This window comes from Erpetoichthys calabaricus, chromosome 2, assembly GCF_900747795.2.
Source record: "Erpetoichthys calabaricus chromosome 2, fErpCal1.3, whole genome shotgun sequence".
NCBI lineage: Eukaryota > Metazoa > Chordata > Cladistia > Polypteriformes > Polypteridae > Erpetoichthys > Erpetoichthys calabaricus.
This window is the reverse complement of record NC_041395.2, coordinates 117655500-117673078: the sequence shown is the minus strand read 5'-3', so window position 1 is coordinate 117673078 and position 17579 is coordinate 117655500. Positions and strand designations below refer to the sequence as shown.

The window sequence follows — 17579 nt, the reverse complement described above, 5'->3', positions numbered from 1 at the left end:
CATGTGCAGCAGCCTGTCCACTGCTTCCTCATGCATGGCGATGTAATGAAGTCTGTGTTTTATGGTTGCGAATGTATTTCATGTTATTGTTGTTTTACTCAGGTGCTCTGTCATTGATGCTGGACAGTAAATTTTGTTAAAATTGTACTGATAATTACCACATTCTTATTTGTTATTTCACTCATTTTGGCGTGTGCAGTAAGTGTTCTGTTACCAATAAATTCTTCAACAGGAGCTCATCAACAAAGAAACATGGAAAATAAGATTTAGTAAATGTTACTCTGTACAAAGACATTTATAAGACAAATCAGTAAAATAAATGTACTAATCTACTGTCGCGCCTTATGTGGTGCCTTGCTCTTAAACATATACTTAGGTAGTTTTTTCTGGTCTAAAAAAGAGGGATAAAAATGTTTCCACGGGAAAAGCATGGTTTTTGAAATCAAATTTCTCCTGTGCCGCACGAGTGAATAAATCCATGTGAATGAAATGTTTTTATCATCAAAAAAAAAAAACAAAGAAAATCACTTGTCTGTCATGACCTCCCCTTTAAATTTGGGGTGGATATCATTTTCACAGCAGGTGTCATTATCCTATTAAACTAGTTTTCCTGAATATTACTTACACAGCTAATCATAGATTAAAACTGATCAAATGTTTTAAAAAACTTGTATAAAGGATTCATTAGTAATCTTTATCTGCTGTGACCATTGGCAAAATGAACACTGGGTAGCAAACGTAGGCTTATTAAAGACACTACACTATCGGGCAGTCTGTTCATAGCTATTGTGCCCCTCCATCCTTTCTCCCAGATGGAACAGTTATTGTCATTGCTGAGCCTTTTCTGTAGAAATGCGTGCCCCTGTAAGCTGCTTGTAAAATTAACACTGTATAACTAAAATTGTTCTAAATGTATTTTAAAAGACTGTAGACAGTCTTTAATGCCAATTTCACATTGCTTGACCCTGTCCATCCCATCCACTGGAAGGAACACTCATTTCCACAGCTGAGCCTTTGCTGTTGAAATGCTCCTCAGTCTACAAAATGTACACTGGACAGCTAACATTGAGCTAAACCTATTTAAAAAGAATATATTATCACCTTTTTCTTCACTGTACCAGTTTGTCCTTCCCACTGGAAGAGACACATATTTCCCCAGCTGGAGCAATGCTCCTGACTCCTGCTTACAAAATGAACAAGGGACACCTAAAATTCTTAAATGTATTTTAAAAGTTTGATGACTTCAGACAAGAGGAAAAGTAAATCAAATTACACTAGATGGTCCTCTGACATTCAGTGACACAGACAGAGACTGTGAATGACTGTTCATAGTGTGAAAGTTCAGTTACCCAAATCCTCAAGAACGACACAAAAGTACAAAGGCAGAATTAGTTACACATACATGGAGGTTGGAAAAGGTAAGAGACTGAAAGATTAATATTTAGCACATTTGTTTATTTGGCACCTAAATCAAAGCTATTGGCTCTTAATTTTTTTCTTTTAGAAGCCACTGGCTCCTTGAGGTGAATTTTTGTTTGAAGCCTTGGAATATAACAAATATAAATTTATTTTTCTGTGATGTTTATACATGTGAAGAAGTTGATAACTTGCCAGTAGCTACAAGAACCATTAATTATATAGTCTGTTATTTAGAGAAAGAGAAGTAGCTGTGCTAGTAGCATTAAACCTACTAAAATCAGATATATCAGAGAGTGGATAACAGTATTCCAGAATGTGTAAGAATGTTGTAAGGGAGTTAGTGACTACATATATAAAAAACTTGTGTTTTTTTAGATCTCATTGGACAATGAGAATGATTGCAATGTTCTTCGTAACTCTAGGTTAGTAAGCATAATAAGTAAATTAGGTAAATTAATGGAAGCAATTATTAAAGAAAAGGTTGAGCAATAAGTACACAATAAGGAGGGTGAGCTAGCATACAGAGACGAGGTGGAGCAACTGTCAGAGTGATGCACAGTCAATAACCTGCTCCTCAACACCAAAAAAACAAAGGAGCTTGTTACTGATTTTAGGAAAAACAAAACTGACATCCAGCCACTCATCATTGGCGGGGCCTGTGTGGAGAGGGTCCCGGTGTTCAGGTTTCTGGGTATGGAGCTGAAGGATGACCTGACCTGGAGCGCCAACACCAAGGAGCTGCTAAAGAAGGCGCAGCAGAGACTGTATTTTCTGAGAATTCTCAGAAAGAACCATCTCCCAAAAAATCTGCTCCTTGCTTTTTATCACTGTTCCATCGAGAGTGTGCTCACGTACGGACTGTGTGTGTGGTACGGCAGCTGCATTTCCTCAGAAAAGAAAGCGCTCCACAGGGTCGTCAGGACAGCGGAGAGAACAATTGGTTGTACCCTCCCCACTCTGGAACAAATCTACACGTCCCGATGCCGCAAAAAAGCAATTGACATTTCACAGGATTCATCACATCCCGGTCATTGCCTCTTCCAGCTTTTGCCATCGGGCAAGAGATACAGAGCTATGAAAACTAGGACAAACCGCCTTAAAAACAGCTTTTATCCGAAAGCAATCATGGCCCTGAACTCAGAATAAAACTGCTCCATATTATTCTACCAATGTGCAATATAGACCTTAAGTCAACAAGTGCAATTTGTATATTTATTACTATTCGGTTTGTTATTATTTTCTCTCTTCTTGTCTTTTTGTCTTTTTAACTCTTATTCCTCACACTGAGTCGATTGCACCTTCAATTTCATTGTTCCTTTGTAAAAGTGACAATGACAATAAAGATCTATCTATCTATTTTACTGCTAATCAGCACAGTTTTAACCAGGGTAAGATCCTGTTTTGCTTAAATGCTCGAATTCTATCAGGAATCAACAAAAGCATTTGAACAGAGAAGTGTATGTAATAATTTTCAGAAAGCTTTTGATACCAAAAGAAGTGAATGAATAACCTTAACAAGTAGAAGTTCAAGACATACTGTGTAGATGGGTGTAAATCTGGCTCAGACACGGAAAGCAAATGGTTATGGTGAGACATAACTTTTTAATGTTAAACATTATATCCCTCAGAAATCACTGCTGAGCCCACTGCTCTTTTTTAATTTACACAAATGATCAAGATAAGAATGTAACTAACCAGCTGGTTAAGTTTGCTGAATACACTAAATTAACAAGAATAGTATATACCCTACTGCAGAAGTGTCAAACTACGATCCTAGAAGGCATCAGAAACAGCAAGTTTTCATTACGGCCACCAAATCAATTTAGAAGCAAATTACTGCTGATAACGTAACATGCATGTTTTGTCTTAATTTTGATTTACTTTTTATGATTCAGAATCCTTGTCTTTTTTCATTTAAAAACTTAATCCAGAGCAATAATGAGATGTAATGTGAACTAATAAATGACCAGCTAACTTGATTTCAGTTGCACCTTTGTCCCATCCTACAATACCCATTTCAATAAAATATTACAATAGCATTAAGTGAAGTTCATAGAGACAATGTCATATTCTAGTCCAAAAAACATTTTTAAGGTACCCACATGAACAAGAAAATTTAACAGGTTTAGACATTTCTGGTGTGGCAGAATGAGAGTACTAGAAAGCCATAGAATTAAATAGTATTCTTCATTAACAGCAAGAATTGGCTTCTTTTTTAGCTGCTGAGTAAGGGTTCTGAGTCTTAACAGCCAAGTCAATTATAACAAAGGCAAAAGAATAACTATAGATGGACCTGGGCCGAATTCAGTGTTCGGCAGATAAGTGATAGCAGAACAAGAATTAGAACATTTTGATTTGAATACAAAATGGAGGACTTCTGAGACTTGAAACTACACCTTATTAGAAGAATGTTAAATGCACAGCTACTCCTCCTACTTCCAGATAGTGTATAAAAGCAATTAAGAAGGCCAGTAAAATGTTAGGTTTGCTAGTGTCAAGTACAACTCTTTAGAGATTATTCTAAACGTACACAATTTATTATTGAGGTCTCACCTGCAATATTGTGTGCAATTCTGGTCTCCATATAACAAAAAAGGTACAGCAGCACTATGAGGAAAGTCTGAAATAGATTAATCTTTTTCATTTAAGCAGGTAGAGAAGACATGATTCAGGTTTTAATTATGTAGGGAATTGGCACAGTGAATTCCAGCTTTTATTCTAAAATTAGTTTTTTTCATCTTAAATTTGTCACAAATATTAGAAATATTTTCTTCACTCAGTGGTCTATAGATTTGTAGCATAAAGTACCAGTTAGGTTAGTAGATACTTGGAGAAAGTTGGGTGAATAGAGTCGATACATTGCCCTCAGTAATGTTTGGGACAAAGACATTTTTCCATGAATTACCCATCTGCTCTACAGTTTGAAATTACTAATCAAACAATTCAGACGTGATTAAATTGGACATTGCAGACTTTAATTTAAAGGTGATTGCCTACATTTAGGTCACACCATATAGAAATTACAACACTTGTTATACGTGGTCCTCCTATTTCAGGGCTTCATAATATTTGGAACAGTTGGCGTCCCAGGTGTTTGTGATTACTCAGGCATGTTTCAGTGCTTTATTAGTGCAGGCATAAGGCTTGTTTTTTCTCTTTGGAGTACGTAGTTACTGTTGAGGACAAGAGCTGTGCCAATGAAATTTAAAGAAGTCGTTATGAGGCGGAAATCCAAGAGTAAAACCATTTGAGAAATCAATAAAACCTTAGGATTGCATAAGGTTTGAGGACTATTGTCTGTATCATTAAGAAAAAGAATGCAGTAATTGCAAAGGGACTAGTAAGCCCAGGAAGACAAAGTAATCCTCACTATGGTAAAGAAAAAGTCCCAAATGCTTGTCTGACAGATCAGAATCAATCTTCGGTGGCAGATGTGTATGTGTCAGAGATTACTACCTGCAGAAGACTTCATGAACAGAAATACAGAGGCCACACTGCAAGATGCAAACCACTAGTTAGCTACAAAAACAGGATGGACAGATTAGTTTGTGGAAAAAATGCTTAAAAGAACCTGTAGAATTCTAGAAAAAGGAATTGTGGGCAGACGAGACAAAGATGAACTTGCGTCAGAATGATAGAGCGAAGTGTGGAGACGAAAAGGAACTGCCCAAGACCAAAAATATACCACCTCATCTGTTAAACATTGGTGGTGGAAATCTTATTGCTTGGGCATGTATGGCTATCACAGTTACTGACCCACGTATCTTCATTGATGATGTAATTGCTGGTGGCAGTTGCACAATTATTTCTGAGGGGTATAGAAACATCTGCTCAAGTTCCAGTAAATGCTTCCAAACTCATTGGACGGCACATCGGCCTACAACAAGATAATGATCCCAGAAGTACTCCTGAGGCAGCACATGAGTTTTTCATAGTTAGAAAATCAAAAATTCTTGAAGGCCCAAGCCAGCCACCCAATTTAAATCCAATTGAGCATATCTTCCATATGCTGAAGAGAAAACTTAATGGGACAAGCCCCCGAAACAAGCTGTAGCTGATGATGTCTGCATTAGAGGCTTGGCAGAACATCACGAGACAAGATACTCAACACCTGGTGATATTTATGAATTGCAGACTTCAAACAGTAATTGCGTGCAAGGGATATGCAACAAACTACAAAATACGACTGCTTTTATATATCTGCCATTGCAGTGTTCCAATTATTATGGTGCTCTTAAATGGAGGGACAGTTTATAAAAAGTGTAATTTCTGCATCATGTGACAGAAATGAATGCAAATACCCTTAAAGTCTGCGATTTGCAATTTAATCACATCTGAATTGATTTTGTAATTTGAAATGTGGAACAGAATGGTAAATCATGGAAAAATGTTTCTTTGTCCCAAACATTATGGAGGGCACTTTATGTTCTAACTAACTGTAGCAACTTCAATCCAATAAAGTGGGTTTGATGATGGATTGGCTTTTTTTTGTATTGACAATCAAATGAATGTTCAGAAGTACCACAGACAAATGTATGAAAGAATAATAAAAATGTTACTGTTAAAACTGTCATCCAGTGGTTTATTTGCCTGTAGCATGTACATCTCTCTATTATAAAAAAAAATCCTGCAGAGAAACAGTAGGGCGTCGAGACGTGCTCTTCACATTAAGATCACGGAAGACACTTAAAAGATCCGCGAGACTAAAGAGATTGGCCACGGAGCGTCTTGCGGGGAACTTAAACATGAGACTTTGTGCCAAGAGATTGACCCAGGACCGTCTCGCGATGACGTAGAACATGAGATTCTTGCAAGACACGCCCTACTTACAACCAAATAAGAGCATGGGCAGCAACACACAGATCCTGTGCTCTCAGCACATATAAAGCATATAAGGACAGTACGTTATAGATGAAATGTAGATGACTAAGCGAAGAAGAAAGCAGCGTGGAGAAAAGAGACTCAACAGCATTGGAGAGACAAAAAAGAATAATCTAGGTGCAAATTCAGAAAATAAGGAAAGTAATTATCAGCCCGGAACAAGTGGAATTGAAAAAAAAAGCACATCCATTCCAGATGTTGGCGCTATACACATGCAGAGCAGGTTAGAGATTATGAAAGCAATGGAATTCGAAAGGCTCAAAAAAAAAAACACGGCGTGATACACATGGAAAAAGTTAAAGAATGTGAAAGTAGGAAAATTAGAAAGTATAAAAAAAAGAAAGTAAAGATTGCAGTCGTGCAAACAAACGGAAATTATTACTCGAAAAAGGGAAAATAATCACCGTGGACCTGGTGTCATTGAAACAAAAGCAGGATAAAGCAAGGTCAGAAATAAAAGACAGAGTAGAAAACAAAGTAAAACATCTTAAAGAGGTTAAAAAACAAGGGGGCCAAACACATGCAGAGCAGGTTAGAAATGATGAAAACTGGAATTCAAAAGACTCAAAAAAAAAATGTAGGCGCTAAACACATGCAGAGCAAGATACAGAATATGAAAGCAGAAAAAAAACGACAGTGTCAAAACGAAGAAAGTAAACATCGCATTAGCGCAAAGAAAGAGAAATTATTACTTGGAGAAATAACGAAAAGGAGAATAGAAATCGAATATATGGACATAGGTGATATGTCAGAAGTATGTAAATATTGTAAGGCTTTGAAATTTAAGTCAAGAGAATTTCAAAAACGGAGTTTACCTCACATGCATTTATTGGTTACTTTGCAAAAGAAATTAACTGCTAATGTAGATCATTTTGTCTGTGCTGAAATTCCAAACAGAGATACCTATCCTGAATTATGTTACAAAGTCATTCAACCCATGTCTCACTGACCTCAGCACATTGGGACTCGAAAGATTCCAAATATTGTTTTTACAGAAGTTCAGAAATAAAAGTGAAACTAATGAAATAGCAACAATTCAAAGAAAAAAAAATCTTAAAAGTGTGTATCCGGAAAAACAAAAACAGGGGTTGGCGAGCGAAGCCCTCTAGTAATATGTAAAATGTAAGAAGCACCAGAATCTATTCAGAAGATAGCATTACAATATGTTTACCCTTTGTTTAGAAATGTGATTTTTTGCTTATGTCCACCCTGCGTTGAGCCTAGTGCCTTATCTGAAGCTGGTCTAAGATTGATAGATTATGAAATGCACAGTAATGAGAATTTAAAATTAACAAGATGTTTCTCTTTTAGGTTTCCTTAAATGGAGTAGATTTAACAGTAAGAGTTTTGACAACTGGTTATTGGCCTACACAATCTGCCACTCCAAAGTGCAACATCCCTCCAGCACCTAGACATGCTTTTGAAGTTTTTAGAAGGTATTTTGCTTTATTTTTCTGCATATGCATGAGTTATTCATTTTCTTTGGATCTAAAATAAATTATTGCGAAGTAAAAATTCAAAATTTGAAAATATTTGATTTATATTAGTTTTAGTATTAAATATAAAACTATACTTGCAGAGTTGTTTAATAGTATAGGACCACAACTTAGCAGTGATTTGAACTATTTGTAACTTTTGATTATACAGTTAACATTTTACTTTCAAGAATGGTACAAAACGCTTGAATATGAAAATGCATATTTTATTTTTGTGAAATATTATAATGAATCATTCCTATGTATGCCATGCTTTTTTCTATCTTACAAAACTATGCATTTTATAAAACCAAAGCAATAATAGCTTAACTGTATCATTAATCGTCATGTTTGCAACTAATACTTACATTGTTAAAGATAAGAAAAGCAAGCAAGCTGTAATGCAGATCTTCCATTGCATATACAGTACTGGTCAAAAGTTGTAGAACGCCTCAGTTTTTCCAGTTTCTCTTCAAATTTAATCAGTATCGGTCTCTTCTGTGGAGAGGAGACTTTGTCCACAGCCAGTGTTTCAAGTCCCAGTTTTGTCCTTTAAGGAATTGGCTTTCTTACTGCCAATGTCAATCCTGCAGCACAGTCTCCTCTTCACAGTAGAAACTGAGGCTTGCTTTTTTCAACCACTGTTGAGCTGTTCTTGAAGCTGTTGTGCTGTGAGGTGCCTATTTTGCAAGTGGTTAATTTTAGAAACCTGTCTTCTGATTGGGTTGTGACTTCGGTTCTGCCAGATGTCTTCATATCAGAGGACACAGTACTCACTGACACTGATTTTTTTTTTTTTATTGTTTTTAAATGAACGGCTTATTGTCTCAATTCATTTGTTAATTTCCATTTTCTTGCCATTATCACTAGAATGTTGTCCAAGTAGCATTTCAGAGGGTGCAGTAACACAGGCTGTTCCAACTCTATTTAAGACAGACAGGGGGTTTTTAATTAATCAACAGAAGTTAAGTCACCTGTGCAAATTGTTTGCTTTAACTTGCAAGGTTTAATTTACTTTAATTGATGCAGAATATCTGTATGTTGTAACCTATTAGCTGTTCCCTGAAGAGGGCCCATTTGTAATATTCTGGTATTTCCTTTTTTTCAAGATTAAGTCTCTGAGAGTTTACTGCTTACCATTTCACCATTTTAGATCGTTCATTGCAGTTCATCTGATTAAATTTGAAGAAAAACTGGAAAATCTGAAGTGTTCTAAAATTTATGACCAGTAGTGTAATTTTCTGTAGCTTATTCAGTCATTAGCATTAAAAGAGAATGAATCATAATCATGCACTTATTTTTATTACAATTATGAATAGTGATTAATTAGTTGTATAATTTCATCTTCAGCACAAGACATTGTGCTCTTAGGTAAATGTGAATAGTTTATTATATTTTGTAGTATGTTGGTATTGGAGAATGCTGTGTAACCTCAAAAAAAGTATAAATGAGTTGAACTTACTGTAATGCACATGACTGAATGACACTAGTCATATGAATTAATTCATAGTTATATGATGTCCTGTCTGTCTTATTGTAATTCTTAAAAGTACTTTTCTTTAATCCATCTGACACAGATAAGTAATTGATCAAACGTTAGTGTTAAGATACTTAATAGTAAATAACATTTGGCTTTCCTAGGTTTTATTTGGCTAAACATAGTGGCCGTCAGCTTACACTCCAGCATCATATGGGCTCAGCAGATTTGAATGCTACATTTTATGGTCCAATTAAAAAGGTAAATGTGAAAGTTTTTAATCTTTTTCTATTTTTAGGTTAAGACGACATTTTCTGGGAAAATTGTTTGTATTTCATTTATTCAAATTGTTTTATTTAAAGCCATAATTTTACTCTTTTATTTTAATTTTTTTCTGGTTTATTTCTTTGCAAATATTTTTGAGTCTTAACAGTAAAATTTTAATTGACTGGAAATGCAACCTTAAAAGGAGATAACAGTATACATGAAGAAATTATTGTTGGTTACTCCAGTATTTGAGATTAAAATGTTATGTTTAAGTTGGCTTCTAGCTTGTTTGTGTACATGCTGTCTTGTATTACATGTTTGTGAGGTGGACAAATCCAGCATGACTGAGATCTGTAGTAGGAATGGGAAATGAAGGACTGTCCTCGCAGTCATCATGGAATTTGCTAGTGTTTTAAGATGTTGAATATCAATCTATTTCCTGAGATAAAAGTCAAAGTGACATAATGTGTCATAAAGTTCAGTTACTACCAGTATTGCATCATTTGCTACAGAAGTGTTTCTCTGTCTTGCGATTTTAACATTTTATTGTATTACAATTTGTAATATTTTGAATTTAAGTAGGAATTTTATCTTGTGCAAAAAAAAGAAGTTGTTGTAATAAAAACAAAATCTGTCAAAATTATAAAATTTAAGTGATGTGCACCATGTTTGCTGTAAAACATTTAAATGGGCCGTCTCTTGCTACAAGTTGCCTTTAGCTGTGTTGGTTGAATTGACCAGGTCACGTTACTAACAGTATTAGTAGGCCATCCAAGTACAACATAATGTGCAGTATCCACTTACAAAAACCACAGAATGTTATCTTTCAAGACCTGTTATGTTCTGAGCTATGATATTTAAAATATATTCAGTTTAAATGTGCCTAACTTCTAGAAGTCCTATAGAACATCCTTCTAATAAAAACTACATCTTGAAGGTAAAATTATGAAAATCAAATTCTGAATAATGTCGTCAAGGGAATGGTACAAGGACTAAAATGCTCTAAAAGCATAGTTAATTTCCAAAAAATATGGTTTTAAACATGAATTGGTAAACATGGCATCATCCGAAAACCTATTGTAAATTAAAAGCATTGCTTGACTTTTCAGCTGACACTGGAAAATCTTTAAAACAGAAACAAAAAAACAGAGCAGATAGATAATTGCATCCTCCTCTCCAGTCTTTATCCGATAGGCAAACTGCAGTGGGTCAAGAGTTGCTAACAGCAAGTGGACTCGTATGGTCCAGGACCAGTCTGTCAAAGGTCTTCATGATGTGAGAAATACATGCCACTGGTCTGTAGACAGTAGGTAAAAAGGTGTCTATCTTCTTTGGAACAAAGAAAATGTAGAAAGTTTTCTACAGCAGTGGCACTTTCTGAAGCCTTAGGGGACAGACAGAACAGGTGACAGAGAACACTACACATTTGGTCAGCACAGGACTTAAAAACATGAGGACTGACTTTGTCTGGTCCCGTAGCTTTTCCTATGTGTACCTTCCTCAGGTTCCTTTTTACTTGGTCTAAAGTTATGGACAGTCCACACTGATGGCAGGAGGTGGACTTGTCACTGCCCATTACAGTTGATATGGTAGGACTTGTTGATGTAGTACATATGGTGTGGGGAGACTGGTAATTGAAAGAAGGTGGCAGTGGGAGGGAAAATCTATTAAAAAAAATAGTTTCAGGGTGTTAGCTTTGTTCACATCCCTTTCTAGCACCTGAGGCCTGGATTGCTCAAGTCCAGTAATTATACCCAATCCATTCCAGACACCCTTCATGTTATTCTGAGAGAGTTTGTTTTCTGTTTTAGCTTTGTAAGCTTCCTTTCCTTCACTCAGCGTTTTCTTTAGTATATGCTTGTATGTTCTTCAGAGCCTTTTTGTCACCAGATTTGAATGCTCCCTTTCTCTCATTCAGGAGACCCTTTAACTCCTTAGTAATCCAGGGCTTGTTGTTTAGAAAGCAAAGTCCTGCCTTTGTGGATACCACCGTGTCAACACGGAAGGTAATCTATGATAAAGTGACAGGTCCTTCAGTATTGTCCCCATTTGACTTGCACATCATTTCTCAGTCTGTCATTTGTAAGCAGTAATTCAGAGCCATTTCGGGCTTTACTTCCTTGCTGTTCTGATGGTAACAAGTTGCCATCTGATAACAGGCTTGCAGCTGGGAATAAGGTGAATCAGATTGTGGTTTAGATTTGCCTAAAGGAACAAGTACATTATACTTAAAGGCAAATTTGAATACAGCAGGTCCAGCATGGTTTTTCCTCTAGTGGAACCGGTCACAAACTGATAGAAATCTGTCATTGTTTGTTCCAAAGTCACATGGTTGCAGTTAAACATCATATTCCTCCTACAGGGTCGAAGTGAGTCTCCATTAAAGTATTGGTGACAGAATGAATAATTTCCATTGTTAGGTCTCCATTTGTGTAGGCAGGTATATATATATATTAATAAAGATGATTAAATTGATCTCCCTGGGCAAATAACGTTAATGAATTCCGATGCCAGACTTTCTATGTCTGAGTTACAAACTGTAGTGTTAATATGCTCCCATTTACACCATTCCTCCTTCACATAGATGACCAGTCCGCCTCCTGTCTTTTTTCCACACCTCACTGGGTCTCTGCTTCAATAAGATGAAATCCGTCCAGCATTTAAACAGTGTCTGGTGTATCAGGTTTAAGTCAGCTCTCCGTAAAGCATAAAATGCCACTGTACTTGTGATCTCCATGGCCTGCTATAAGCACAGACAGTTTATCCATCTTATTTGACAGTGATCGAGCATTTCCTTTACAGTAAATGGTAGACCAGTTCTAAAAACTTTCTGCTTTGCTTTTACTCTCACTTGGGCACATGGCACTCTCCATCAATGGACAAACAACTTCTGCGGTAAAGTGTAGCTGAACTGCTTAGGCGCTCATGATCAGAGTGAAAGTAGGTGATTACTTGAGTATTTAATACATCCCATTTAATTTTCTCAGTGTCTCTTACTATTTCAAGTCTTTGGACATAAGACATCCTTCGCGTTCTCTTTGTGACTCGATCCAAGTTCACTGCACGTTTGCAAAGCACGCAAACCAGGGCACTGGCTTGTCATGACTGCACTTCAGATTGTTGGTAAATTTAAAATCCATTTATCCAGCTAATATCAGTGTCAAGTCAGAAGCCAGAATTCTAATTTTAAGTACAACTAGTAACTAGTAAATAAGTTGAAAAAAAAAAAAAGAAAATCAATGAGAAATACGGAGCTCCTGTAAAATGGCTGATGTGCTTGTGCAGCACCTGGAAGTAAGTCACTTAACACTAGAATCCCTAAAGCCTACGAAAAAAGTCATAATTCCAGGCCACCTTAAATTCCTTTGCACCTCTTCATCAGCTTCTTTCTTTTGCAAATGTGTCCATCAGCACAAGCAGCCTGCTATTCCATCCCCCACTGAGGCAGCTGAAGTCAAGTCAGACGCAAAATTCTCAGAGCTCAAGTCTCTTTATTTGGGTGTGAAGTGTCTGGAATTGTATAGAGTAAATAATATATCGTTATTTAGAATACATACATTTGTTGTGTGTTCTGTGTCTTCAACGATCTGGGTAAATGTAAGATGACAGGAAATGTGAGGCAAGAAATGTTGAAGACATAACTAAAACAAACGTTTTCCATGTTATAGTAATAATGTCAAAATGCTGATGTGAAGTATATAATGTGTGAAGACTGAAATCCAAATATCGATTAAACTCTTTGACAAAAAGGTATAACAAAACAAGTGGGCTTTATTCAAAAATAAAAAGGAATTATTCAATTTACATGTTGCTGTCAATGTGTAAAAACTGAAACCCAAATATCAATTGATTCAGCCTAAACATGTCTGCTTGGCTGGTGTAGCGGTAAGAACTGCTGCCTCTTAATCAAGAGGTTGCGTGTTCAAGCCCAGGTCCTCCCCACATTTACTGTTTTGAGTAGTGAGCTGATGATGTTATTACTATTACATAATGAAAACATACATTTGATTTGAGTCTAACAGCTGGTGTAAATTTTTGCTACTTGTAAAGGTTAGTGTTTTTTTATTCAGTTTTATTCTCTCAGAGTAATAGTTTTCCTTAAATCATTTTTAATGTCTTGATGTTCATCAACAAGAAAGTTGAATAGATGCCAGGAATTGTGTCAGATGGTTATTCAGCTTGAAACTCGGTTCTTATTTTGTCATGTACTCTATAAACTTTCTATTACATTTTTCATAAAGTATATGATTATTATATAATTTCAAATTTATTAAGAAAGTAAAGATATTAAGGGTCATTTTGAGTAGTATTGCTGGTTGACACTTTGTCTTGACAAGTTTGCATGGCTGGAGCTTTTTTGAGATTTTGTTGCAGATTTTTGAAGTGTACTAGCATCTGCTAGAATGGCAGTAAAAATCCTATAGGAGAAGACTGGGATTTTTATTCTGCATATCTGTTAATACAAGTACATTTTTGTAGTGAAGGGGTACTGTGTTTCCAACACCAGAATGCCACAGAAACCAGCTTCCAGGGGGATATAGAGAGATACTGTAACTAGTTGGAAATATGCAGTGCTTCCTCTCAGAAAGTAAAATATTGTATTTTCTTCTACTGCACTGTATTATCCGTATTTGATTCATCACAGGGCAGCCAGTCACTTGTTGTAATACTGATATATTTTGTACAGTGTGTATGTATGTATGTACTGTGTATATGTGTGTGTATGTATGTATATATGTACTGTGTATATGTGCGTGTGTGTGTATATATATATATATATATACAGTGGAACCTCGGTTCACGAACGTCTCGGTATACGTACAACTCGGTTTACGACCAAAAAGTTCGCCAAACTTTTGCCTCGGTTCACGACCAAACACTCGGTTTACGAACAAGCCAGGTTCCCTTTCGGTTTGTTGATGTTCATTCTCTCCCTGTGCAGCGAGCGAGAGAGAGCGCGCGCGCGCACACGCACGCACGCACACACACACACACACACAGAGAGGCAGCGCAAGAGACAGAGGGCTGTACACACACACACACACACACACACACACAGGAACACGCGCGAGAGAGGCGTGTGCGCACACACACAGGAGCGCTCTAGACAGACACACTGTGAGCTGCAAAGCTGATCGCACCCCCAGAGAATACAGATGCCCCTGGGAAAACCCCTAAGAAACATGGACAGACTACCTTCACATTCCTCCTTTCCCTTCTTGCCGGCTCTGTTGCGTAATATGCCTCTCGTGCGGTTCTCCGCCTTCTTAAAAAGCCTGCACGGGCTTCTTTCAGTTTGTTAAATTGGTTGCTTGCTTCTCCTTCTTTCTCTCTCAGACAATCTGTGCCCCTGGCGGAGCTGTCATCTCTGACTTGTCATGGAGCACGTTTAAACTGTTGAAAAGAGACAAATGTTTGTTTGCAGTGCTTTGAATAAAGTTCCTTTTTTTCTACAACCTCCTGTGTCTCTGTGCAAATCTGTGACCCAAGCGTGACAATACACACAGGCGCTCCAGGCTCGCAAAAGAGAGACGCACGCACACACAGGCGGGGGAGAGAGAGGCGCACGCTAGAGAGACACACACAGGTGCTCCAGGCTCGCAAAAGAGAGACGCACGCACACACACACACACACACAGGCTGGGGGGGGTAGGAGAGAGACCGCACACACACAGGAGCGCTCCAGGCTCGCAAAAGAGAGACGCACGCACACACACAGAGCGATTGAGGGACGCATAAGTTAGAGAAGGCTTGTTTTTGTTTTCAGTTATGTTTCCGGTGATCGGTTCGTAGCCTGCATTGTTGCAGTGTTACTTTTCTTGGTGGTTTATTAAATTACGGATTTTTCAAATGTTCCTTTTTTCCCCTGTGCTTAAAACTCATTAAAAAAAGTGTTTTTAGCGAGAGCGGTTCCTAGCACTATAGCGCGAACTATTGCAGTGTTAGTTTTCTCTGTTGTTAAAGGTTTTCTCAGTGTTATTCAATGTTTTTACATTTAGTTTACCATTACGCTGTGCATTCTATGGTATAATTAACTATATTTGTGCTTAAAAACTGAAAAAATGTATATATTTACATACAGTTTCTACGGTCTGGAACGGATTAATTGTATTTACATACAATCCTATGGAAGAAATTGCTTCGGTTCACGACCAACTCGGTTTACGACCAGAGTTGTGGAACGAATTATGGTCGTGAACCGAGGTTCCACTGTATATGTATATATATATATATATATATATATATATATATATATATACATACACACACAGTGGAACCTGTAGCTACGAGTTTAATTCGTTCCAGCACTGAGCTTGTATAGCGAATTTCTCGTATCTAGAACAAACTTCCCCATTGAAAATAAAGGAAATCCAGTTAATCCGTTCCGCACCCCAAATATTAACATAAAAATCAATTTTCCTAACAAATAACACTGATAAATTATATATACTGTAGTCTACCTTTAATAAATAACACTGGTAAATAATATAACTGATTATTAAAAGAATCAAAACAGGTGTCCAAAGTGCAGTAGAGCATTCAATAAATAATCCTTAAAACAGTTGTGAAGTGGAGGTTTAAAATACACAAGAATAACAATCCTTTAACACGAGGTTAAAACGTCAACAGGAAGCAGTCTTTAAAAAACAGATGACAATCCCCGGTACTTCTTCTCTGTTAGCGTCTCACCTGCGGGCTCTGCAACAGGCGAGACACTTTTAATGCAGCTGACCTTCTCTACACCGTCCTGCTTCAGCTGTTTGGCTCGCCTGTTCAGCTCACTGTTCAGCTACACGCGAGCCTGCACTCGCTCGCTCTCCCGCACCGACTTCCTACTACTACTACTACTACTGCTGCTGCTGCTTGCCTGCCTGCCTCCTCCTGCAACCTCCGTTCTCTCTCCTCTCTTTTCTTTTACTTCTTCTCCCCCTTAACCGGCTCGCGCTTCTCTATATATGCGGGGAGGACATGGCAGCTGCAGCCCATCAGCCACAGGAACAATCATGGATGTGGGCAGTTTCCCACCTGTGCACTTAAGTGAGAAACGCAGACACCGCAGATAGCGGCTTGCAACTGCTACCATGCCCCCTCGCTAAGCTGCGAGCTATACCCACAGCCTGGCTCGTGGCTCGTATTTAGGTCTGAATTTTTCGCTCATACTTTCCTCGTATTTTGAATTTCTTGTATACAGAGGTGATCGTATCTCGAGGTTCTACTGTATATATATATATATATCTATACTAATAAAAGGCAAAGCCCTCACTGACTCACTGACTGACTCACTCATCACTAATTCTCCAACTTCCCGTGTAGGTAGAAGTCTGAAATTTGGCAGGCACATTCCTTACAGCTTACTTACAAAAGTTAGGCAGGTTTCATTTCGAAATTCTACGTGTAATGGTCATAACTGGAACCTGTTTTTTGTCCATATACTCTAATGGAGGAGGCGGAGTCACGTATGGCGTCATCACGTATTACGCCTCCTACGTAATCACGTGAACTGAAAACGAGGAAGAGATTTACAGCACAAGTCAAACGCGGGAATGAAGGTAAATGACGTTAATTGTTGACTGTCTTTTAATACTGTGTACTTGTTGAGTGTCTTTTAATACTGTGTAAGCATACATATTAACACATGTGCAATTAAACGTGTGCATTTACGGGGTGATTTCTGAGGCTTAAAAGCTCGCCTTTTATTAAAAAGGTAAATGCAAACTCTTTTCATTCTGAAGGGCACAAACCACGTTAGATTTCAGCCGTTAAACGCGCAAAAATGTCAGTACACCAGATAAATAAGCACAACATATTATCAGTTGTATTGTATGCTTACAATACATATAGAAATGTGTTAATCGTTAACTAATATTATGGGATGGTGTTTTTCGACTCGCGCTTTGATTTAAATGATTGCATGTCTTGGTGGGTTTGCGTAGCTTATTGTCAGTATCTTTACAGCTCTTTTTAAGACTTAATTTAAAAAGGTTTTCTTTTCTTCTTAATAAAAATTTAAAAGCAGTACTTCGCCGGTGCGAAGCGCTCACTTCACTCCCTTACGGGAA

General features: G+C 37.4%; 1 protein-coding gene across 2 annotated transcripts in view; it reads left to right on the top strand.

Moving 5' to 3' along the window:
• cul3b (cullin 3b) overlaps positions 1–17579 on the top strand; it is a 123209-nt gene that overhangs the window by 54782 nt on the left and 50848 nt on the right. For both annotated transcript variants that reach the window (XM_051923899.1, XM_051923900.1), the window contains 2 exons: positions 7612–7736; positions 9417–9513. In XM_051923899.1, coding sequence (XP_051779859.1) covers positions 7612–7736; positions 9417–9513 — 222 coding nt within the window. The remainder of the gene's footprint in view (positions 1–7611; positions 7737–9416; positions 9514–17579) is intronic.